The sequence below is a fragment of the Lygodium microphyllum genome, chromosome 10, assembly GCF_053477565.2.
Source record: "Lygodium microphyllum isolate KBCC chromosome 10, Lygodium_microphyllum_v1.1.10, whole genome shotgun sequence".
In the NCBI taxonomy this organism is placed as follows: Eukaryota; Viridiplantae; Streptophyta; class Polypodiopsida; order Schizaeales; family Lygodiaceae; genus Lygodium; species Lygodium microphyllum.
Genome location: NC_141144.1, coordinates 50,372,097 through 50,398,814, shown reverse-complemented (window position 1 = coordinate 50,398,814; position 26,718 = coordinate 50,372,097). Strand labels below are relative to the sequence as shown.

The window sequence follows — 26,718 nt, the reverse complement described above, 5'->3', positions numbered from 1 at the left end:
AGGTTATCTCCTCAAGGAAGTTACTATATGTATATCCTCTACATCGTGTGCATTCAACGTCTATTTATAAATATCCTTATCTGTGAATTTTTCTTGAATAAAACATAACCCTTTTCTATTCAATATGTAAATAACCCCTTTATATAACACCCTTTTATATGTAAAAAATATTTTGAAAATGATATTTGTAAAATATCTTATTTTGAACACACATAATGCACATATATATTCATTAGGTTATCTCTATATAGTCTGCTGCAACAAAGCATATTATAAATAGGTCTTTCAAAGGAGAGAATTGGGCTCTATTGGTCATATCCAAGCTTGTAAACCAAGTTTACCTCTTGTGTCTACTAAGCACAATTCAAAAGGCTTGCGCTTTTTTGTGATGATTGGAATTTTGTCTTGCTCTTCTATCCTATGACTTTTGTCTAGTCTAGTTAGTAAAAGGATCTTTATAGAATCCCGTTACTCTTGAATTCAGGCTTAGTTTCTTAATAACATCAATATCTCTTTGAACTTCAACTCTCTTTTTTTGTGAATAGCCTTATTTCAATCAAATATATCTTGCCCTCAATCTGATAGGTCTTGTAGCTTTTTTAGCATGGCTTTGTAGTCAAATAGTTAATATTAGACTCTGATTTTTCTAAAATCTCAAATGAATTCCTAAGTGTCTTGGAGAATGTCTCTTGAAAATCCTCCAATTTCCAATGTCTTTTTGAGCTAGTTCTTGATCTATTTCACCACGAGCTAGCTTTATATTTTCTCAATGAGTTCCTAGATAGGAATATTTTCCAATTCGTGTTGACTCATAAGAGGCCAAGACTTGTAGACTTATAAACCTTGCCTACTATCAAAGCATGTCAATAAAGTATCACCTCTTAAAACCCAAAGAAAACTCTTTGACCCTTCATGATTATGTCTCTATGTTGTGAAATCAGTATCCCAATAAGTTTGTGTGTGACTCAATGGGACCTCGTATGTATCAATCCTGTGTCTAGGGGTGTGTTTAACCTAGATGAACAAGTGTGTATAACTTAGTGTAAATGAGTGTTATGTAGGTCGTAGTGTGCTTTCCCTATGTAGACAAGTGCTACTATCCCATGTGAATGAGTGCTAACCCACCTGTCACATCGAGTGCCTTCTACTCTATATGAGCAAGTGCTAACAACCCTATGTGACTAGTGTTTAGCTTGGATGAGTGGTGTGCCAATATGTGTGATTGTGTTAGCATAGTCAATGCAATTGCTAGCTAATGTGAAACTTGCTACAAATGTGAGACTAACTAGCTAAGTGCTATGACTAAGCGCAAAATTTAGCTAAGTGCCCCCTTCTTACTAAGTGCACTACTGCTCTATGTTATTATTTTATGTCACCACTTAGTGGCAAATTTTGTCATGTCGTCAAGTGAGAAAAGTTGGGATATGAACTTGAGGCTCAATGAGTGTGTGCACGAGTAGCTGTGAGTGCGTGAGTAAGTTCTCTGGATGTGGTGGATTGTGTGATTCAGTGCTTATCATCAGTAACCTCAAGTGCTCATCATTAAGACCAAGTGCCTATCATTGATATTAAGTACTCCAATTATCATGTGCTCGAATATGAGATTTTAGAGGACACCATCAAGTGCTTGAATAATTCCATAATTGTATACTCAAGTATTCAAGACTTATCGATAAATACCTTTATCGGTGAGTTTCCATGAAATAAAATGCATGGGCATGTGTTTGAGTGCATTGACATTGTGGCCAAGTGTGATAGGCCAATGTATCAAAGTAATTAACCATGAGGCCAAGTGGGTAAGCCCTAAAATGGCATGTGTGGATTATGCAACTGCATAATGGATCAATATCCTCTGACAAAAATGACTCTGATGGCCATGAGGTGCCAATATTACACTTCAATAGCAATGTAACGCCTATGTTTCTTGCACCATATGGTCATCTTTGTGATGGTGTGGCATCCCCAACCTATTAGATATGCTCTCAATGTATATCTATCAACACTCAACAATTTCAGTTTCTATATCAAAATAGTGCACTAATAAGGACTCAAATCCTATATCATTTGTTGTGCTCATTAGGATTCAACCCTAGTACAAGCTTGTTTAGCAAGATGGAAATTAATGAACCGCATGCAAGATGGGATTTATAACTGAGCTTGTTCGATGAAGGGAAGATATGATATTGATGACGAAGCTAATCAATTTTGTTGAAGCTGATCCTAGCCAAGCCAATTTGGATCAACGCCAAACATGATTTTCGCGCTTGTCAACCTTCTAAACTAATAAAACAAAGCACAATTGAGAGGAGAAACATACGTTTTCTTTTTTCCTCTTCTAATCTTTTTCGTTTCCCATTTCTTTCATTTTGAAGACTCAATAAGAGCTTTGAAGATTATCCTACAAGGTCTATCTTAGACTGATCTCCTTGAGGTATAATTTTGTGTCCCCTAGTTTTAAAGATATGGAACCATTATATTTTATGTAATGAATTAGCTTAGTATGAAGCATTCCAAGACTGCAAGCATTTACAAGAGAAACATGCAAGATAGAAAACTATCATTGTAGCAACCTCAGAAATTCAAGAGAGTGAAATCCAAAGTCAAGTATGTCAATTTGAAGATGACAAATTTGCTTATATCCTAGATGGCAACTCTGATGCTCAAAAAGCAAAGAAAAATTAAAAACTAAGCCATAAGTCTTTCCAATTTATTCAATTTGGTGGAAAAGAAGATACAAAACTATAAATATTTTTGTGTATGGACCACTAGAGACTTTATTTTGGAACTTTTTAGCACTTTATAATATCTTTCAATATAATATCAAACTTATATATTTCGAATGGATAAGTATTATTTGTTTCTAACTTTTAGATTTATATTACCATTGCTATGAAGTAAGCATTTTAGATCTTCTTTTTTTCATGACCTTACACCATCTCAAGCTATTAAGCTAGTACGTTGAACTCCTTCATATTAGACAAATCTATTATGCAAGCCTTTCTTATCTATTTTAGATCAAGTTTAAGACATGATTGCTAAAGCCCAAGTATTTTCCATTCATTACACCGATAAGAAGTTTTAGGCTATGACATTTGAGAACTAGAGTTTAGAAGCGGTTTTGAGCCGATCTGGAAGTGTTCCGGGCCGGTTTCGAAGCGTAAACATCACTGAAGCATGTGAAAGAGCCGATTTTCATGAAAAATCAAATGATGGTGGATGGTCGAGCTGGAGTTTTCATAGGTGGAGTTCAACGTGAAGAATCCAATGCAAGTCTCAGTTTGGCAATCGGAGGTCATTTAACCTCCCATTTAATCCCTGCAAGGTTCGGTGTTAGCTGGAAAGTGCGCGGGGAAGGCCAAGATGATGGAGTTCAATGTCACAAGCCGCCTAGCCAGACGGATTTCAATTCAGAGTTCATTTGGGCCCCGAAAACCAAAAAATCCACTTCACGACAGTGTGAAACCAAAAGGAGGAACCAATTTTTTTTTATGTTTAACAGCTTAAGCTCTTATTAAAGAACTGAAAGACCATTTTTCATGCGACAAGGGAGGGGGATGAAAATTCTTTTGTGCCCATAAAAATTTTGATCGACACCTCTTCAATGCTGACCGATTGAGGGAGAGAGACAGATCCTTATCCTACACGCAGAGAGAAAGAAGAAGGATGTAATCATGCGAGATATGATGAAGGAATAAGAAAATTCTTTTTTCATCTTTCCCTCTCCTCTCTCCTCTTGTGAACTCTGTTCATATACATAAATGAAAGAGAGAAGGGGGTGAGGGTGATGCGATTTTATAGCAAAGGATGTTGGAGCGGTAAAAGATGTAGATCGGGGCTAAGCAGAGTATTAGCAGTAAGAGGGAAGTGTCAGTGGCCTCTCCGTCTCGGGATACGCGCCTTGAATATATGAGTTTCTATGAGTAAGTGTTCTTTCTTTTTGTTAAATGAAAGATAATGGAAAGAAATGATTGATGATGATTTATCTTTGTTGCATATTCTGAATTATCTTTGAAATGAAATAAAAAAACTAGAAATTTTGATGACATAATAATTTTTCCTCAAAACATGTAAAATCTGCAAAGTGTGATTTTCGAAGAAATCATGGAAATTGGGGGTTTTAGTGAGTGTTTTGAGTTCTCATGGAATAAAAATGAATATAAAAATGAGACTAAGTATTTTTTATCAGTGAGAGCTCTCAATTTTTATTTTTCATAATTTTTTTAAGAAATAAATTTTAAAAAAGGAAAAAAAATTAGATATTTTGCGATAAATAAATATGATCCATGTTTGTGGATGTGTGACAAGGTTAAGGCATGAGGAGCCTCAGCTCATCCTTGTTTGTATGTTTTAGTGCATTTTTAATTACTTTCCATATGAAAAATGGCATACAAATGAACCTTAAACCTATGCAATGTTGCAAAACCTAAACAATTTGGTGGAGAGGGAGAGGGGGGGAGAGCATTTTTGAGTGTGTTTACTTGCTAAAAATAAATCAAATTCTGATTCATTTGGTTTATGCACAGCATATAAACCGATGACAATTTAAATTTAAAGAGTCTAGTACTACAAGGAAACTCGGTGCTACTCTCTAGAAACGCCCTAATAACGTGTAGGCTGAAAATCATTAAAGAATTGTTTTGCACACCATGCGGCTGATTTCTAATCATAGAATGCTTTTGCAAAATGGTCATACACTTCTGCATTTTGCATGCCACATGGTATAAAACCTGGATGCATAGCATTTCATTGCCTAATAAATGACCAACGTGGAGTGTGTAAGGATACCCTTGCTATAGGCTAGACGATCGTTTCTTGGGAAAAGTGCTTGGTGAGGAAATATTGAAGTCTCCTGGATCGTTCAAAATCAAAGAGTGGAGCTTGTACGTCTGTTCTTTATGTTGGAGGAGTGCATCAAGGGGCCAATCCTCTCAGTGTAGGAGAGCTGTAGTGGGGCCACGGCATTCAACTGGAGGTGGTGCCTTTTTTATGTTTGTATTACGTGGTATATTTTACCAAGATGTATGGGATCTCCCTTTCAGAAGTAAGGAAAAGACAATCGTTGGACTACATTTCCATTATAAATGCAATATCTCTAGTATCTATTAGGGTAGTGTACCCTTGGACCCTCTTGGCCGTAAGGCTATGTGGTGTTGTCTTGTGAGTGTTATAAAGGCCCAGCCAATGTCCATTGCCAGTGTCGGGCCCGTTTTAGGTCCCACGGGTGGTGGATTTACCGACAGCTGCCTGCAAGTGGCAATTTTTGTGCCTTGGTGTATTAGGACCTATTCTTTAGTATATACAAAAAATTAGTGAGCTAGACTCACAAGATCATAAAGCGAAGCTCCAAAAGCTGACTGAATGAGCTAGACAGCACAGGAAGATAAAAAAAAGATATTCTCCACAAAGGAGTGGCCCAATAGCTGCAAGGGCGGTGTTTTAATATCCCTAGCTTGGCACATAGCCCATTAGAGCAAGGAATCTCTAGTTCTTCCCCCCCTCCAATTAGTCCCTCCACTTCAGGTGGAGCTCTAGTTCCGATTGTTCAAACCCCTATAGTAGTAGCAAATCCGGTTATTACCATGCTGGCATAACCTATTGCTATACGTGCTAAAACAACAAATTTGCCAGCTTTAGGTTTCCCCCTGCCCATCTTAAATGGGTTAGTGGAGGAGGATGCCCACCTGCACGCTAACGAATTCCCAAAGTTGATGTTTAATTATTGTATCCAAGATAGATATTTAATGATATTCTTTAACATGACTCTCAAAGGAAGAGTTGCCATATGGTATCATGGCCTAGAGGCAGAAACCATAACCACTATTGATTTATTTTTTGAAGCCTTTTGACGGGAGTTTGCCCCTAAAAAGGGTAGTCAATATTGGCTACATATACTAAATGTAACAGGTCAAGAGCCACATGAGGATATCCGAGCATATGCCAAGAAGTTAAAAGAGGTCTTTTGCAAATTGCAAGCCTCTATCCCTATTCGAGTAGCTACCTAACTACTGCAATATTTTTTGCATGGTCTAGATTTCAATATTCAAGTGCAGTTGAGTAGCGTCACTTTGCCGGATGTAGACACTACCATTAGATGAGCACAAGAACTAAAATCCTGACTATAAGTGGCCTATGCCTCTCGAACCAATCTTAATATGGGTTTAGTTTTGGAAAATATTTTGGCATTGACCAATGGCAATGGAAGTCAAGGGATAGCTATGACTAACCCGAATGTGAGAGAAAGCATGGTCCAAAATATGCCTATGCCAGTTGTATGGCTCCGCCAAATGTTAGAGGCTAAGTAGTAAACCCTAACATTTTTCTTATGAGTTAACAAGCACTGCCCAATCAAATTGTTATGCCATTGGAACGACCAATAAACGATCATGGCTATAAGTCAAGTGCATCAAATGTCCTTGGTGAAGTTAAGGACATGATGAAGCACTACACTAACATGATTTTTGAACAATATAGACAAATAGCACTTGATGTTAATTTCCTTTTAAAAAAAACAAATTCTAATAGGGAGTCGATGGCATGGAGAGGGTGCACCCTCGAGATTTAGTTGTAAATGGTGTGGTGGCCAGCACTACTTTAGAAATCATTCAAGGATTGTTTTGCACACCACGTGACTAATTTCTAATCATAGAATGCTTTCGCACAATGTTCATACACTTTTGCATTTTGCATGCCACATGGTATAAAACTTGGATGCATAGCACTTCATTGCCTAATGAATGATCATTGTGTAAGGATATCCTTGTTGTAGGCTAGGCGATCATTTCTTGGCAAAAGTGCTAGGTGAGGAAATATAAAAGTCTCCTGGATTGTTCAAAATCAAAGAGTGGAGCTTGTACGTTTGTTCTTTATGTTGGAGCAGTGCGTCGAGAGGCCAATCCTCTGGGTAGTGTAGGAGAGCTGCAGTGGGACCACGGCATTTAGCCGGAGCGTATGCTTCCTTTATGTTTGTGTTACTTGGTATATTATACCAAGTTGTATGGGATCTCCCTTTGAGGAGTAAGGAAGGGCAATCGTTGGACTACATTCCATTACAAACGCAATATCTCTAGTAGGAATTGGGATAGTGTACCCTCATATGCTACTTGCCGCAAGGCCATGTGGGGTTTTCTTCGGAGTGTTATAAAGGACATGCTAGTGCCTATAGCGAGTGTTGACCCCCTTTTAGGTCCTAACAACATTCAAGGAGAATAATACAATATGGCTTTATATTGACACAACAAAACTAAAGTGTACTAGAAGGCATCAAAAGATCAAAATAGCTCTAAGATATTATGAACCATTTCATATTGTTCACAAGATTAATGAAAATACATTTCAAATAGGCATTTTTCCTTGTGAAAAAATCTATAATTCATGTCAGTTAGCTTATTGAAACCCTTTAAACAAAACCCAATTGATTACACTACTTATGGATGAATCTCTATTAATTGAGGATGATACAAAAATTCTAGTATCTAAAGTTATCCTTGACCATCACACTACTACCTACAGTTTAGTATCATAGATATCTGGTTCAGTATAAAAATCATAATGTTGAGAAATCTTAATCAATGCAAAAGTCATATCTTAGTCCAACTTATGATTATATCTTAATTATATAATTCACCATAAGCTAGTGTTTAGAAAGTTCACATATCCTTATTTTCATAGTAAATGTGCGAATTCATGTTTGAGACAACATATATTAATTTTCTCTTTTAAATATTTTTGGTTTTTCCTCACGAATTGACTATATCTCTACCATATGCAACACTACATGTATGTAATTGGTCATTATCTCATTTTTAATTTATTTATTTTCTACTTTTAAAATCCTAGGTAATATTTTTATACTTAATTTGGTTTGTTTATTGGAAAATACTTTTATTATTTATTGGTTTTTTTGTTAGATTTATTATATGTATATATGTAGCAATGACCACATTGTGTTAGAAAGATGGGCAATGATTTAGCATAGTATGTATTTCTAGTTAGTAGATTATTAGTAGAGACACTAATGTAGGCATGATGATTTTTGTATTTTCTAGTGAAGTATCTTGTAATACATGGAATCTTGACTATGGTGCCATTAGTATGTACATTCATTTTTTCGCTATTTTTCCCATTATTTGTATACACACGGTTATTCATTATATTTTTAGATATTGGTATGTACCTTCAATATTCATCATGTATGTGAGATTACCCATTGTGAATCTTACCTTTATATTATGATATTATGGAAAGATAATTACTTTTGTAAGGTTGGAACCATGGTTTACACCTTAGAAATAATTAGATGGGTTAGCAATTATTAGAAAAGCATATCACTTAAAGAAAATAAAAATCCCAAAAAGATGTTTTCCATGATTTTTAAGCACAAAAAGAAAAACAATGCGATTCATTTAGAATATCTTGAGGTAGGTGCTCACTCATCCATGGAGGGAGATTATACCCATTATCTTCTCGTGCACTCTTGTCTCTTGTACTCCCTTGTTCTTTTCTATGTTCACAATTTCCAGTGATAATTATTAGTAAACTCTCAACCTTAGATATCATTTCTCATTTATATTAATAGTCTTCATTTGGAATGGTCAAGCTCTTATTCTACCATGTACACCGATAGTCAATATCACACCCCTCTATAACTGTAAAGCTAGTGGACAAGTAGAAGTGCTTAGACAATCTGTAAGGGAGACCAACTTTGATATCTAAAAATCTAGAATAAGGACTACTAATCCCACACATGCACCCATTCTCATAGTCTTCTCTTCCATAGATTTCTCTTTCTCTTCATTTCCACCTCAAATCCTTGACATCCACCACCTCAAACTCAATGTGTCTTTACGAACTACTTTGTTTTTATGCTTCAATCATGTTTCTTGCCTCTCTTACCACATATGATATCTTTCTTCTTAAAGACTTGTGCACTACCTTTGAAAAACTCTATTTTCTCCCTTAGGCTTTTTCAACTATCTCTTATTCTCAAGACTTTTACCCTTAAAAATATTCAAGTAGAATATAGTAGTTGGCCAAAATGCACCATTATGATACTTTGCTTTCTCCTCATTTGCTAAAGTTCACAATGGCTAAAATGGAATATTTTATATCATCACAAGGCTCATGGTCCATTGCTTCACAAGGCTCATGGTCCATTGGTTCATAAGGCTTTTGGTCCATTGGTTCACATAAGGCTCATGGTCCATTGGTTCACTTTATCCATATCAGCATGCTTAGCTAGCCTTTTCAGATAGCCTAATTAAAATATGTATGTGGACCAGCCACATCTCTAGCTATGCTAATCTCATTTTCTCCCATGATTATTTGTATTTATGAACCCTATGTATGTAATCCCCATAACTCATCACCATAGTTGCATTCATACTACATACGGACTAGTTCGTTTCGTATGGTTTGTACGGTACGGTACGGTACGTATCTGTACCATTTCGTACCAAAAAACAAGCTGATTTTAGCCTCTGAAGACTAGACCATACAATATGTTCCAAATCCTAAGCCTTATGTTTATTATCATACTTCCAAGTATCTCTCTCACACACACACATCCACACACACTCTCGCTCTCTCCCAACTTCCAACATGAGTATGCAATTCCAAGAGCATCCCTCAACCCCTCTCTCTCTCTCTCTCTCTCACACACACACACACACACACACAAAAGAAAATGAAGAGCCTATTTTCCAACTTTTGGTTTCCCCTTGCCCATCTTAAATGGGTTAAAGGAGGAGGATGTGCAGATCCAGGCTAACAAATTCCAAAAGTTGATGTTCAACTATTGTATCCAAGATGGATATTTAATGGTATTCTTTCACATGACTCTCAAAGGAAGAGTTGTCATATGGTATCATGACCTAGAGGCAGAAACCATAACCATTATTGATTTTTTTTTCGAAGCCTTTCGACGGGAGTTTTCCCTTGAAAGGGGTGGTCAATATTTGCTACATATACTAAATGTGACAGGTCAAGAGCCACATGAGGATATCCGAGCATATGCCAAGAAGTTAACAGAGGTCTTTTGCAAATTGCAAGCCTCTATCCCTATGCGAGCAGCTACCCAACTGCAATATTTTTTGCATGGTCTAGATTTCAATATTTAGGTGCAGTTGAGTAGGGTCACTTTGCCGGATGTAGACACTCCCATTAGACGAGCAGAAGAAGTAAAATCCCAACACAAGCAGCCTATGCATCTCGAACCAATCTTAATATAGGTTTACTTTCGGGAAATATTTTGGCATTGAACAATGGCAATGGAAGTCAAGGGATAGCTATGACTAACCCACAGATTCACACGCATAGAGCCACATTGACTCTACCTTTCCACGATTTGGATGAGAGCCAAGGAATCTTCGGCTCGATCTTGCTATGGATGGCGTGAACCCACTTGGTCTCTGCTCAACTTGTTACAATGTATGGCCTGTAGTCCTTGTTAATTACAATATTTGGCAATGGCTTTCTACTAAGAAAGGACACCTAATCCTTCACTTGCTCCTTCTTGGGCGCTATAAAGTCAAGAATATGGACATCTATATTCATCCATTAGTTTATGAGCTTAAGATTTTGTGGGAGGATGGGATCACCATGGAAGATATAAGCAAGCGCAATAATCGACGGTCGGCCAATATACGAGCCATTCTCATGTGGACTATGCATGAATTTCCGCAATTCCAGGAGTGCTCAGGTAAGTAGGATTTCATTCTTGTTGGTGATATATAATATAGCTCGTTCAAGTTTGTGTTGACTAAATAGGGATGTTGGGATAGGTCTAGTTACCTTAGGTCATCATGCATGTGCATTGTGTGGTCCACAATTAGACTCTTGAAGATCACAAACCATGAGAAATATGGTATATCAAGGATACATTGCTTTCTTACCCTGGAGGGTCATGAGCTAAGGAAAGGTTTTCTTGGACGACCTCTAGCATCAATGAATGTCCAAAGCTAGCAGGAGTTGAAAGTGGTCCACACAAAGTCACATCCAAACGGAATACTACAGTTCTTGATTTTCTACGAGTTGCCGTATTGGATCCACTTACAAATCAACCACTTGTTGGATCCCATGCATATTTTCAAGAATGTGGGTAGCTTATTACGGGACCATATCATAGAAAAGAGAGACACTGCAGGGCACGAATGGATTCAAAGGAGGTAGGCAAGATGGAGGTGCTTTGGCCACAGTCATTGGCCATAGTTGAGCATTGATGGTGACTTGCAACTATCTCCTACTCTTAAGGTTCTGTCCATTAAAAAAGAGCGCATTGTGAAGTGAATTATCAGGTCTATTCGCACCCTAATGAATATGATGTGTTCTCTCAGATTCACTTTTTCTAAAGATCACCAACTACCAAGGCTAGAATCCCATGATTGTTGACATAAGATATGTCAAGTTTCTACTGGCCTCAATTACAAGTGGCCTGTGTATTTTGCTATTTAGTGTCTGGTCGATGTTCGTAATGCTTCTTCATTTATGGCAGTTTGTACGATCAATCACGTGGTGGGATTCCTCACTCCAGAAAAATACACTAGGCGATTTATAAGTTGTCCAATTTAGTACAATGGATCTCATAAAAGGAGGTAAGATGTCCTCTAATGAATCCGCAAGGCTGGGAGGAGTGGAGACGATCTGTCTATTTGAGAAGTACCTGCCCACCAACATGCTGCTCAGGATACAAACCCACCTCTTGGTGCGTCTTGTAGATGAAGTGAAGATTACCAGATCCGTTTATACGCAATGGATATTCTTCTTAGAGTGCTTCATAAAGACCCAAGAAGGCTTTGTGTGACAATGAGCTTGGCCAGAAGGTAGCATGGCTGAAGGTTTGGCTCCTATCAGAGATGTTAGTACATATTTCATAGTGGCTACCAACGAATACAATATTAGTGAGTTTGTGAATCTCCCAATTTCCATATTTTGAATACTAAATAGGTGGCACCCGAATAACATACTTATAAGTTTCTCAAAACCATATGATGTGACCTATCATTGGAAATCACTTGAAAAATGGAATCTATTGAGCTATAGAGCGCTTCATTTGGAGTTCTATTGTTCAAGTTATGACAAATCCAAATATTTGACCACGTGTCCCAAACTTATGAGAAATTCTCATAATCCCCGATATGGTATTAACGGTGGATTTAGACAACAGTATGATGTGGTCGTTGAAGGACAATGATAGATTGATTGGAGATGTGGTGATTAGAAATGGAGTAGAAAAAAGGATGGATGCTACAATGGAGGAGAAAGTGAATCATTTTTGTATGTTGCATCATACATCCATGGAGACATGGCTCGCTAGATACGAGCAAGCTACAAAAAGATCAAGAAGAAGTACGATCGAAATTTTGATGCAGTACGTAACATCCACAAATTTGATATCTTGAGGGCATAAAGGAGATGTTGTAGTCTATGTCTATGGGATAGTTACATGGAGCTTTGATTCGTAGCTTCTCATGAAGGGGTGGAGGTCACTACTGAGGAGTGAAAATTCTTAAGGGGATGTAGTTCAAAGGCGGCCACATGTTTTATAAGCTATCATATCTAGATTTTATATGCAATAACGAGTCTAAAAATTTTAATTTACAGTACAAAATCTACAGTGCAACGTGGCAACGCGGGTGACATTTTTGTATTGAGCGTATCAAAAAAATGCACTCCTCAATGGATTGTGGTGTCATGGCAAAGTTCTAGAAAGAGAGCTGACGGCGAGTCACGGATCCAAACACCATTATAGATGAGATGGAGTATTTTGAAAACTTACAAAGTGTTATCTTAGTGGATTATCACAGAGTGTCTATGATCATATTTGATGTACAGTGATTCAAAATGGTATTGGAAGAAGCCGAAGCAACTCTTCAGTGAGATCCATCTGGATTTCTCAAAATAGATTCTGAGAAATGGCGCATGGATCTACGCGATACGTTTGTCTTGTCAACCCATTGTGAACAGATGCATGATCTATTATTTTAATTTTTTAACGATATAAAATAGTCACAAATGTTGAATCACTCTTATATATGATTTTGAACATGTAATTTTGTATCCAAACTCTCGATAACCTTGATGATGGTATGTTGTGCCTTTAGCTCCTCTGAGTGTGAGAGTGTATGATGAAAGCAATGTTCCCAACGTAGATGAGGAGAGTGTGCAGGTGGAGGGGTCGGTATAGCAAGGGATGGAGGTCGATGGAGCATGTAGAGGAGTCAAATACAGGTAACAATGATGAAAAGACATGAGGCTAGGAATTCTTTGAGAACAAAGTGGACTTCTCCTTTTGTGGTGACCTATCTATAGACCTTCTAGTGTACGTAGAGTTGTGCCAATAAATTGACATGGGACCATAGGCTACGCCATACTTGTAGCATCCGCCTACTCAATTTGTTGATGAATCACTTATAAGAGTACTCTAGAATATGCATTTTAAGTAATGTCATTTTTTTCAAAGTTATATTACCACGCTTTACTTGAATCTTTATATTGATTATGATAATATCATTTTTTGTCTGTGTAGATTATCTTTCATGATATTTGGAGAGTAGGATGAGTGGATGGATGAGAAACAAGGAGTTGCAAGAGATATTCACACATATATCTCTAGATTAGATGGCCCAATTCAGAGATATGTTGGACCAAGAGCTCTCTAAAACACCATCGAGCGTTCTATTAAATCTTCTTTGGTACTATCTCATGCTTTGGTTTCTATAGACAAGATCGATACTCCAAACTAGGCCCAGATAGAGAGAGTGGTTTTAGGGAGTGCTACAGAGATGTGGATGCTGTGAGCCCGCATTCGACTCAAAATAGGGATGCTACTTCTCGGTCTTATACAGGTTTGGCTCAAGTGGATGTTGTGTAGGCACTAATGTTTTGTCTCTATCGTGTCGTTCTGGTGGAGGCATATCACCTCTACGATTTGCCAAGCTTGTGGGAATATCTACTCCAATGACTCTAGCTTTTGCTGAGTCGTCTGTGGCACCCCTATGGATGCTACTCCGAGAGATACTAAAAGCTGTGGATACACCAGATGTACAAGGATCTCCTGGTTATGCCTAGGGGTGCTGTCTTAGGTGAAAGAGGACATGATAGGACATGTAATCGTGAATGATGAGGAGATGAGAGTGATATCTCGTATGAGAGAGTTATACAAATAAGTTTTTTAGCACGTCTTAGACCATTGAAAGAACATACCTGAGGCAAGCAATGACTATATAGTAGCATCCTTGCACGAGGAGTTTTTAGTACCTACTGTGGCATAGAGGTTTTCCACTGGGTGAATGATGGATTGTATGCATGCATACATGTCACATAGATTGTCACATAGATGATCAGACGCATGCAAGGCACTCAAGAGAGGCATCTCAAATCGCGAGTGACTAGACGGAGATAATTGGCGAAGACTTAGGAAGAAGGCTACACATTCTTGAGGACATTGGCGACAATAGTGAGAGACAGCGAGGGCACGATTGGAGGAAAGGATCGTGCATCATCTGGGGAGTGACGGCCATCGGACTTATTTGGAGAAATTTGTAAGTTTTTCTTTAGTTCTTCTTCCTTTCTTATTTGCAATATCACTTGTCCTGACAATTATGTTTCTAACAGTTGTATTCTCTTTTCTTTGTAGCACTCTATTACAAACCATGATCCCATCGGCATGGAGACTCAATATGCAGAGAGACACAGTCTCACTACATTGATCGATAGACTGTACACATGTAGCAGCCCAGTAACTTAATCATCTTTCTTGTCTGTCGTTACTATTTTTCTAAAAATGCATCATGTATGATGGATTGATGTGTAGTTATTCATTTTGCAAAGTTTGCTCAATGCTCCTTTGCATCAGGACGAGCTTTTACATGGCAAGGATCTATAGCTCGTGCTTGGATTCATAGAGCACACGTCCTCTCTTTTTTTTGTCTTGTGATTTATATAGGCATCTTCTATGTACTATGTACTTATCATCCTTTGTATCTTGCCATAATTCTATAAGTTTTCATCAACGATCTTGTGGGTTCAAGTACATTTTGCAATCATCTTGGCAACCATTGTGCACCTAATATGTAATTTATTTGTAGAATATAAACACAGCACATGGTGCTATATGTAGGAAGGTAGCTTACTGCCCTCCTCCTTTTTTTTCATTTGTAACCATCACTATTAGCGTCACAAATTTACTACATGTATCATTATTAGTGTCGCAATATGTGTCACAAACTGTTGCTATATGCATCACTATTTGCGTCGCAAAACCAACAAAAATTGTGATGTATATAGTGATAGTTTTATGAAGAGGTTGATACTGATGTGTTTAGCGATGAGAAGGGTAATTTTTTAAATAAACATTTGCATCGCTTTGAATGTTGATATGAGGCTTGTATCTTGTAGTGAAGATTACTCTAATTTATTGCGTCTAGCAATCTAGCCATGTGTGTGTAGCCTTGTAGTTGTACGTATATAAAAAAATTTCCCATGGAATGTCTTTGCCATGTCTCCATTCTCAATACTATTAGAGAATTATAGATATGATTTAAAAACTTGTAAGGGGAGGGAGAAGCAAAGTGTGTTTCATGAGAAGAGGAAATATAATATTTAAAAACACCTTTACTCAAAAATTAAAAACATAATAAACTATGTGTTCATGCTTTTTATAAAAAAAATCAAGTACACATTAATGCATCTATTCTTCTCAAGTGAGATACTAAAATTTAAACCATAACTACCTATCATATGGAGCTTCTTTTTTCAAAAATATCAAGTATGCATGTAACACATCTAGCTTTCTCAAGTGATATAGATTTTGCTTATATAATACAATGTAAAGCATCCATAATTAAGAAATATTGAAAGATCTTTTGTAATTCGATACATAGACAAGCATTTACATCTCTACTTGTTTCATTTCTATCTCTTAGAAGGTCTAACTCAAGTGATTTAAAAGTCACTCCAAACGTTTTATAGTGCATCTAATATGCAAATGATCTAAAAAAGCACGATATTCTACACTTAAGAAATCAATAGGCAATTTTTGAAAGTTGCCATATGATGTTTTCAAAATCTTTTGCAAATACAAAAGTTCTAGAGTGGCATATACTAGTGCATATTATTCTAATTAACAGTATATTGGGGAATATGGAAATTTTCCACAAGTTTGGGACACATGGTCAAATCTTTGGATTTGTCATAACTTGAACACTATAACTCCAAATCAAGCGCTCTATAGCTCAATAGATTCCATTTTTCAAGTGCTTTCCAATGATAGGCTACACCATGTGGTTTTCAGAAACTTATGGGCATGTTATCCGGGTGCCACCTTTTTAGTATTCAAAAAATGGAAATTGGGAGATTCCCAAACTCACTAATATTGTGTTCTATATAGATGCTAGAATATTGTGAATTCTTAGTGCCTCTACCGATGATGATAAATGACATCCACAATTTCCTAATCTTGTTTTGTTTATATCTAATGTCCTTATTTTGAAGTACACAAGTTTCTAAGTGTCTTATTAAGGAGTAGTCAATGACACATAATTTGAAAAGAATTAAGAAATTTTCAAACAACCTTAAGGCTTAAAGAGAGGGTGGAGAGAGAGATAGAGAGTATGTGAGTGGGTTAAATATTTACTTGAAAGCAATGATTTAATAGAAGATCTAGTTACAAAAAATATAAGAAATTGAAAATCTTATAGTATTATCTTAAGCCAAAGAGAAAATAAGCCATTTCTTCTTTGACTTATAATTGATCTTTTGTGTGCTACCAATGATCTTGGACATTCATTGTTTGGCTCTTGGAAACCCTATAACACTACTTGGTATTTGCTACAATGGTGCTACTATTTTGGGTATCCATATTTTAAATTGATCCACATCACTTCAGATATTGCTATTGTTTCTTAAATTTCAAGGCCAAAGAGTGGCAAAGGCCTATGCTCATCTTAGTTAACTCATTTTATTAGAGGAATATCATGGTATAGTAGGTGATGGGTAGTGAGTCTTTCATATAATTGAATATAATGAAGATTGAACATGACTTCTTTCTTGTAGGTTAAGTGTCACTCCTACACTTGGGGTTCTTATTGGTTAAAGATTGTGCCCAAAAACTCTAGAGGATCTTGTGCTTATATACCATACTTACATGTGACCACACCTTAAATCTTTCATAAAGGACCTAAAGTATGAGTTTTTCAAATCTCATTGAATTTTATGCAAAATTAAAAAATTTTAAGTCTATCAAAGCTATAGACTGATGATGTATGCTATACTTTGAGCATACATAGGCCTCATCTCAATGAAATGCTAATACAACTTCTCCTAGTTTACACTTTTGGCCAACTCCCTCTCTCTTTGTCTTATTTAAGATTTTGAAGGAATGAATGAAAAAGCTCCCAAACATCCTTTTGGATAATTTTAAAAATTAAAAAAATAGAAAATAACAAAAAAAAGCTAGCTCAAAAGGCTTTATAAATAGAGGGCTACAATGACAAGTAATTAATCTTGAAATGGGCAAAATCAGGATGGTGCAAATGATTTCCATCCATGAAGCAACCACCTATTTGAAAATCACATGAATGGAGACCATATAGCTAACTTACCATAAGAATAGTCCTTGAATATACCCATATGGTCATGGATACTTGAGGCCAAATAAAAAATGGTTTCATTGTGTGTCCATTGGATGTGCCAAAAGACCATTCAAAGATAAATAATGAAAAGGATAGATATGCTTTGCTTATTACATTGCCACCATTCTTACGTAGAAAATGAAATAGATAGACACACTTTAGTTGTTACATGGCCATGGGTCACACATCACCCAAAACTAAACTCTAGACCTATCTAGCAACTAGGAAAGAAGTAAAGAAATGAGCAAGAGTTTCATCATATATGATACAAAAGACAAATCTACCACTTGAGATCCTAAAGTCTTGTGGCATATCCTCTATTACGAGACCCCTAGTGAGAAGCCTCCAAATATAAACATTTCTTTCAAGCTTAGACCTTAATATTGACTATGCAAAAATTCATTTTCTTTCTCAGTCACTCATCTCATCTTATGATAAACATGATTGGCCAATCATGGAGAGAGAGAGGGAGAGAGAGAGAGAGAGAGAGAGAGTGTGTGTGTGTGTGTGATAATAGATCATCGTATTAATCACTAAAAGGTACAAGATTGCAAGAGGAAAGGTGGCTGCCATCGTCCATAGGCCCCTCCCCCCTCTCTCTCTCTCTCTCTCTCTCTCTCTCTCTCTCTCTCTCTCTCTCTCTCTCTCTCTCTCTCTCTCTCTCTCTCTCTCTCTCTCTCCACACTATTGTCACACCCCTTAACTTCACCTTTCAACTCAAGTGTGTGCTCTAATCTCTAGCAAATGAATTTACTACATAGATCCATGCACTTTCTTTACTTGTATATTCTTGAACTATATGTCCAATAGGCCCTTAAACCTATCTACAATGTGTTTTAGCACCTCATGCAACTCAATCCATCTTTGATATTATCACTACCTTTTCTTATTATCTTTTTGAGCTACTGTGTTTAATGAAAATTCATTTAAGTGTCACAACCAAGATTGAGTCCATGAGAGAAATATACAAATAGTGCTTTCACTTGATCATGGAATGTTTGCATTCATTCTGCTTGTTCAATTTATTCTAATCTACCTCTAGATTCCCAAAACTAGCATGGATCAGCACCTCAATAATTATAGTTTGGGGTAGCGGTCTTGTAGATATGATCCATCATACAAAGGAAAAAAGGCCTACAAAAAAACCAAAATTTGGGAAACCAACATAGGTTGAGAAAAATAGCATGAATTTATACTTTGATAGTAGTAGGTTCGGAAAATGGTCTATAATACTTTGATAGTGGTGGGTTGAATAGTGATCTCCCTTAGCCTGAGTGAGAGAACAATACAAAATTTTTTATCATTTAAATTTGCCAACTATTGGAATGATTGAAATGAAAGGAAAAGTCGATAATGATTCATTTTTTTTCCGATGTTTGCATTTTGTAGTGCTCTATCAAGCTTATTCTAATATTTCATATGTTGGGAAAGCACACATAACTTTTTTAATTTCATATAGATTTAGCAACACTCTATGGATCTAGTGTATCTCCCTAAAGGAAAGATTCAATACTTTGTAGATTTGGCCCAAATAAAGCCCTATAGAGTAACTAACAATGGCAGTAAATCTATCTTCAGTTGAAGAAGAAATAAGGATTGGGCAAGGTAAAAGATATCATGTTTCAAGCTCCTAGGTCAAATAAAATGGATTCTTAAAGGTGAGGATTATTTGATGCACATATTAAGAAAAACATGCTAGACTATTAGGTAACCATACCAAAGAAGAGTATAATATAGCTAATGAGGCTAGTATTTAATTTGGTAGTATGGAACACTTAGTCTTAGAATCATTTTAATATGTGATTATTTGGAGCCACAAACCTAAGAGTTGATGTTACAAGAATATCATGAAAATTTTCATTATTATTAGGCAACCTCCATTTGCCATACCAGATAGAAATGACTATAGCCATGTGAATCAATTTTAACCAAAGTTAAAAGAGGCTAAGGATTGAGGCCACCCACATGACAAACCTATAGAAGTTACATAGCATACCAAAATCTAAGCAACTAGTAGAGAACACACAAAAAATATTAGAAGAATTGAATCTGCTTTAATTTCAAATGAACTAAAAAAAATATGACTTTATCCACCCGTGCACTTCCACTGTGAAACTTAGATGGCGATCCAAATAGATGATATGCAAAGAGATTAAGGATAGCCAGAAGAACTCTGACTTGGTGAATTATAGATTGATGATGGATTTGAAGGGGTCTTCCCTTTATAGCTTAGGAAGGTAGTCTTGTCAGCCTATCCAACCATATTATGAACCTTTCCTAGCTAACCACGAAAAATTTCCTTTACTAGCCAGAGCCATTGCCCACGGATCCCTGTCAAGGGGGCCATTAGCACCCCTAAGATCGCCTATTCCAAGGCTGCTTTTGTGCCCCTCGGACCCCAAAATAGGGAGTCTGTGATAACTCTCACATCCCATAACTCTATGCATTGTGCCTTGAGTCACTACTAGCATAACTATTCTACATAACCCAAAGGCTAGATCGACAAAGGTTGCCTTTTTACTATCCAATCACTTAGACCTCATTTGACAACAAGTCAGGACCCAATGAATGTCTGCCATCATCACACATGTCTTCTCCCCATGATGGAAGACTTACAACTTGGAGCACCATGCATCATTGGTGACACCTTACAATGGTGGGATATTGAGCATATCTAATAAAACCTTGTGTACAGAATGCGTAAAATGAATAGATTCTCTTCTTGTGCGTGCAAGCTTTTGTGTTCTTACTCCCATCTTCGTTCATCTTTCTTTCACTATGTATATGTGTGTATGCGTGTGTATGAGAAAGAGAGAGTGAGGGACCAATAGGATGAATATTTCTCTCATTTGTATTCTTTCCTTTTAACTCTCTTCTACATGCCGCCTAAATGCTTGAGAAGGTACTTGCATCCATTAAACAAAGAAAGTGATAAATTGAGGGACACGGAAGAATTAGTTTCTACTCTCTTGATGATATTAGAGGTGAATGAATTAGATATAGATTGGTGGCTTGACAATTTGAGGAGGTATCACTCAAAGTATGAGACCAACAAGCCTCTTTTAGCGTTGAAACTACAATGGAAAAGGTAATATTAGTGAGTCTAGTCCAATGTTTTAGTTATTTGTGCTTTCTTTGATTCAAGGATATTGTGAGTAGAGAGGTATAGAGGGTTCATAGCTAGAGTATATGCTGATTATATAAGAGATAACATAAATTTCCTTGAAGAAAGGAGATTCTTGAAAGAGTAAGAGTTTGTCAAAATTTCATGTATCACATGTGATTGCAACAATAGCATGCACCTATGTGCAATAGATTTGACTAGATAGTGAGCAACGAGATATGTGGACATATACAAGATGATGGGCCAATCCATGCATAAGTTCTCTTCAATACAATTTTATGGAAAGATTGTAGTTAGCATTGATATGTAGATAAGTGTTTCCCAAAATAAGTGAGCATTCAAATATAGCAAGCTTGGTTCTATTTGACATTACAATTAGTTGGGAAAAAATTTGTATTAGAACATACTTTTTGGTAGTTGCTACTAATACTGTGACTTATTTAATTGATGCATATTATTTTTATTTGGATATCTTAAATATTGGTATTCAAGGTTGATTATTCTTTTTGAGTGATGATGTGAGAATTATAATCAAATGAATTTTCCTTTGGTAGTATAATTTTCCACATAATGTATTTATAATACATTAATGGTCAAATTATAATTATATATAGTGTTCCCCTTACATAAAGACCCACTAACAAATAAATTTTTCCCTTACACAAAGATACACTTGCATTCTCATGAATTTTGGCCCAAATTAGGTTAAGTCCCCTAATGCATTCAAATCCAAATACTAAAGGCTTAAATGTAAGAGGTCTTAAAATGGGTTTAGCATGAAGAAAAGCATGTGCACCTTGCCCATTAAGGCCCTAACACCTTAGATATTAAGAAAAGTTAACTAACCACAATTTTTGCTTAGGAGAAAGATTAAGCTGTGAAAGAAAACACTTTAGTACTTGGTGATCACTCTTGACTTTGAAATGGCTATCATAAATGTATTGATGCCACTTCTTAATGGCATGAAGTATGGCTAACATTTCTTGCTCATACACCTGGCTTTTCTTCTTTTATCATTTAGCTTTCTATCATGATGAGGCGGTGAAATTCTACACATAAAGTTTTTACAAATATGGAGAAAAAGGGAAAAGCGAGGTATGTACCACAACTATTTTGTCGTCCACCCACTAGTGTGGGATAGTAGGGGACCATTCACCCCACTATCTCTATGGCACAATTGTGTATACAAGCAAACCTCCATGATCAAACAATGTTGCATGGTGAAGCCCCTTGAAACTCCTAGTGCTGAAGTCCATTTCTATTGTCAAGCACTAAGGATACATATTATAACTAATTTTGTTTTTGGTCATGAAGCAAATAGATGGAATTCTCTCATGATATAAATACTAAAATAAATAGAAAGATGTGAATTGCACCACTCCATCAAAACCATTAAAAGAATGGATAGTCCTTAATTTTCTTTTTGGTCATGAAGCAAATAGATGGAATTCTCTCACGATATAAATAGTAAAATAAATAGAAAGACGTGAATTGCATCACTCCATCAAAACCATTAAAAGTATAAATAGTCCTATTGGTTGAAGATAGAAAGTTGTTAAAGATTGGAGAAATTGTTAAGTGGAAGAGCAATAGGCATACAACACCAATTACCTCTAGACGCTGTGCCATTGTTACGCCATTTCTTGTAAATCCAATGTATTTGCGATACCTATCAAGAATCTTTTGTACACTGAAAATACAAAAGAGCAGTCCTTAGAGAGCTCTTAATGCATGTAGTGCATGTTGTCATATATATGCATGTTCTTACATCAAAGCATTTCTATAGCAATCACCTATGTTTTATATGTTGTCTTATCCTAGATTTACACTAACCATCACAAGGTTATTCACAATGAAAAGTTATGACAATGTCACAATGCTCAAATTTCCAACATATACTAAACTTCAAAAAAATTTATGCAACATTAGGTGTCAAATTTGGGCTTCACTTTGCAATTATTTCTTAGTACTTCATAATTGCAAACTTTTGTTATCATTTTAGATGTTGTAAAGTCTTAGCTATCTAGTCTTCAATGCAAGTTCACAAGAGCTATAAACACACAAGAAACAAGTGATTAAATTAGCAACAATACTTCGAAAAGACTTTTCAACTTATGCTTAGTTCAATATTACACTATGCGTATGATTACTTTCCATCTTATAATTACCTCACTATCAAAACATGATTAGTTTCAACTTATTATTACTTCAATACCAAATTACAGTATATAATTTTTGCAATTTGTCCAAGTGACACATCACTAGTAGAGATAAGACGAGTAGATGAGATTTAGTTATTTTCGCATTTTGATAGATGCTTTATATGATTTGCATATTCTTATATTAAAATTCTCAAAATACTAATAGATTATTTGGCTCTCAATAGTAGTAATCAAGAGAACAATGCTCTCTAGTTTGATCATGATATGAGCTATTTGTTACACCCAACAACCCATAAGAGGATAATTTTAAAATTGGGAAGAATCTAGATTCTATAAATTGCTAAAAAATTATCCTCAAATACCTCATCATTAATGTTATTGTTTTGGTAAATTTGTGTCAATCTCTCTCTTTACATTAAATTTCCATGCTAGTATATAGGTTCATCCAATGGTTTAAATAGTACTATGTATGCTAACTATCAACAATGACATGTATATGTATACTCATGTTGAGTTATGAGAGTTATGATGTACTTGTACTTTCTTTGAAGAAAAATATGTATCCAATAGACATGCATGTGGATACATGCACACATGCAAACATCTATATGTGCATACACACATACTCTTACTCATGTAAATCATCGCAAAGCCTATGGTTTTGGTAAACTATCTTAGAGTCAATTGTTTTTGTAAACCTCAAACTACACAAATGTATTCAATCCTAAAACATAAATATATTCAAAATTACATTAAAAGACCAATGTTGTCATCTTCTATAAGAATTCATACCATCTCAATGATTGTTTTGTAATACATACTTCACTTTCCACCCTACATACTATATTTCCATGTTGGACTCTACAATAATTTAATAAACCAACATAAGAATGGGAGAACATGCTTTGTCATTCCTAGCATAGGTATTGTTTAAGGCTTCTATTCCACATGACTTTGATTGTGATTGCATCTCCCATATATAATGAACTTGTTTTACTCAAGATTAATGGGAATCACCAAAAGAACTCATTCCCAAAACAATGGGACTTTTACAAAGCTAACAATGCATATATAATAGAAACTCTATTGGATACGCTTTAGAATTGATAAGTACAATCTAGTAAATAGATATTGATCCATCTAGATATTGGACATCACATGAAATTGAGCTTTATCATACATTATCTTGGATATATTTTAGCATTTATTAGGGTAGTTCCTCCTTTTTATGTCCATCTATAAACAATGCTACCAAAATCATGTCAACCTAATAAATCATTTTTCTTACAAATCCATTCTTCTTCCGAAAACATCATATACTTTAAGTTCAAATGCATCCTCATTTTAAGAATTTATATAGAATATTGAATATTAAAACATGTCATTATTATGTTAAAATTCTCAAATTATTGATTTTGAGTAATATTTTTTTGTGCTTGAGCAAGTCAAATTTATATTCTTGAATTCCCAAAACTGAAAGTAGATTCTTAAAAGTAGTGTTTGTATCATTGATTAATGCTACTAGTAATTGAGCAAACAAAAAACCTCAAAATATCCTTCATGTATTAATTCCAACTACTCCATAGATCATCTAACAAACCTATTTCACCTTAGATTTAAATAATCTCTTTACATCTATTACTCCGACACTTAGGATAAGTTATCATGCCAAATAATATTTATCAATTGTCATTCATAGGTTCAAATGTTGTGAACATTTTGAGACTTTTAGAAGAAAGGAATTTACCTTCTTCACTCCTTTTAGCCAGCTCAATTCCACCTTCCTCTAGAAAATTGTCAGAGATTTCCAAATACACTTTACATTATATAATGATAATGCTTTTGAATGCCCAAGCACACTATCCAAACCATTACATTCTAGCAAGCTAAGATTTAGTGCATTAAGAAGGGGCCTCTTTCTACACTTACACATATGGAATGTTCCCATGGGATATAATACTACGAATGATTGTAGTAGTTTTAGCTTTTCAAGAAAGTGTTTAAGAATTGCATTGATATTCAACATCTTGTCGAAAACCTCCCTACCCCCCTTAAGTTATTATGTCCCAATAGCAAAACCATCTACTATTGTAGCCCTATCCCCTCCTTACTTCATTGAAATCCATGCCCGCTCTACACAAAACTACAATCCCAAATGCATTATAGAAATCCTATACTCCAACTCTTGGCCAAATTTCTAAACTTAATCTCTTTCCTCTTAGAAATCCAAAAACCCAACATCCCCAAAAAATTGCTAACACAAATACCAAGCCCCTCCTTGAAACTTTGACTCCCTACACCATTGCTTATCACTATGTTTGTCCTTGAACACATAATCCCTTTAGTTCTCTCTCTAAAATTTTAACCTTCTTAACTAAATTATCGCACCTCACCTTTCCTCATGCATCCCTGCTTACACAAGGTTCCCATGCTATACTTCTAACACTTGATGATCCATAGCTGATATGAGGATGTACCGAGCTATATTGAAAGAAAGGAAGAAGGGGAGGGCGGAACACACACACACACACAGAAGGTGAGAAGAGAAGAGGGTATGGAGATGAGAGATTGAAAAAGAGAAATTCAATTGAAACTCCATCTTGGCCTCCATAATAAATTACCCTCTCCATGATTGCAATAGATTCTTTCTTTTTCCCAATCTCCATCATACAATCACACCAAACTCTTTATTCTACACATATAGATCCACCCACTAAGCTTACTTATCTTCAAATGGAGATCATCAAATCCCTAACCCAATCCTTTTTATCGCTCCCCATTTTCACATTTTCTTTGTCTCTCCAGTTGTATCCAAAGATCAAAGAAAACTTCTATGATGTAAACTCATAATCTAAATGTGAACCTATCTTATCCTACATTGAATCGCTCCAAATACTCTTCTTAGACTTATCAAGTTCACATCAAAGATATTGTGAGTTAATAAGCACTCCAAGGATCGACTAAAACACTAAGAAAGGAGCATATGTCAAAGAGTGTATGTGCTTATGATGGCTTCCAAGAGAATTGATGATTTCCATAGCAAATAAAACCAAACAAGAGATTGCAAAAGTATATGTGCTCCCAAGAGGAAAAGCAAGGAGCATGTGTCAAAGAGTGTATGTGCACCCAAGAGAACAAGCACTAGAACCAGATGAGAGATTGCAAAAGTAAAGGAAGTTTTACTCACACCAAATGAAACCTAGTTGCCACTCTTAATGCAAAAACTCTAATGGATACCTTCGATAAACAAGTTTCCTAGGAGGGAATTTTGGCAAGGAGTATCCCCCTCCTATGATGGAGCCTAGTCCATAAATAAGAATATGGTTTGATCTATTAATTTTGATTTGCATGAATGAAGAAACAATTTATGAATTCTCTTGTATAGTTCTCATTGCTTTAGAATTATGAATAAAATATGTTCAGAATAATATTTTAGTTTCTTGTATGAAAGAAATTGGTATAATAATATTCTCTTATAATGTCACACAGTTATCATGTCCTTAAGGAATATCAAGAAGAAAAGCAAATCTAACTTGAAGATAACGTAGGAGGCTATACTATCAAATTCTTTCCTTAGAGATTAGGTTAATTAAGATATCATTCTCTAGCAAACTCTAAGAAAGGTTTGTTGGAGAAAAGTCTAGTCTACAAACTACAAAAGATGTCTCCCAAGACCACCACAAAGGAAAGCTCCTAAACCCTAAGGTAAGTGTTGAGATGGGACCCTAGTCAATCTTAGTTGAAATTAGGGAGTTTCCTTCCAATGGAGATGGACTAAGTCATAGCTCAAGTTCATGAAAACTTG

The 26,718-nt window shown here is 35.8% G+C and overlaps 1 protein-coding gene across 7 annotated transcripts in view; it reads right to left on the bottom strand.

Moving 5' to 3' along the window:
- Positions 1-26,718, bottom strand: part of LOC148029987 (agamous-like MADS-box protein AGL1) — a 139,535-nt gene that overhangs the window by 78,047 nt on the left and 34,770 nt on the right. For all 7 annotated transcript variants that reach the window (XM_087687172.1, XM_087687170.1, XM_087687173.1 and 4 more), the window contains exon 2: positions 22,363-22,441. In XM_087687172.1, coding sequence (XP_087543298.1) covers positions 22,363-22,441 — 79 coding nt within the window. The remainder of the gene's footprint in view (positions 1-22,362; positions 22,442-26,718) is intronic.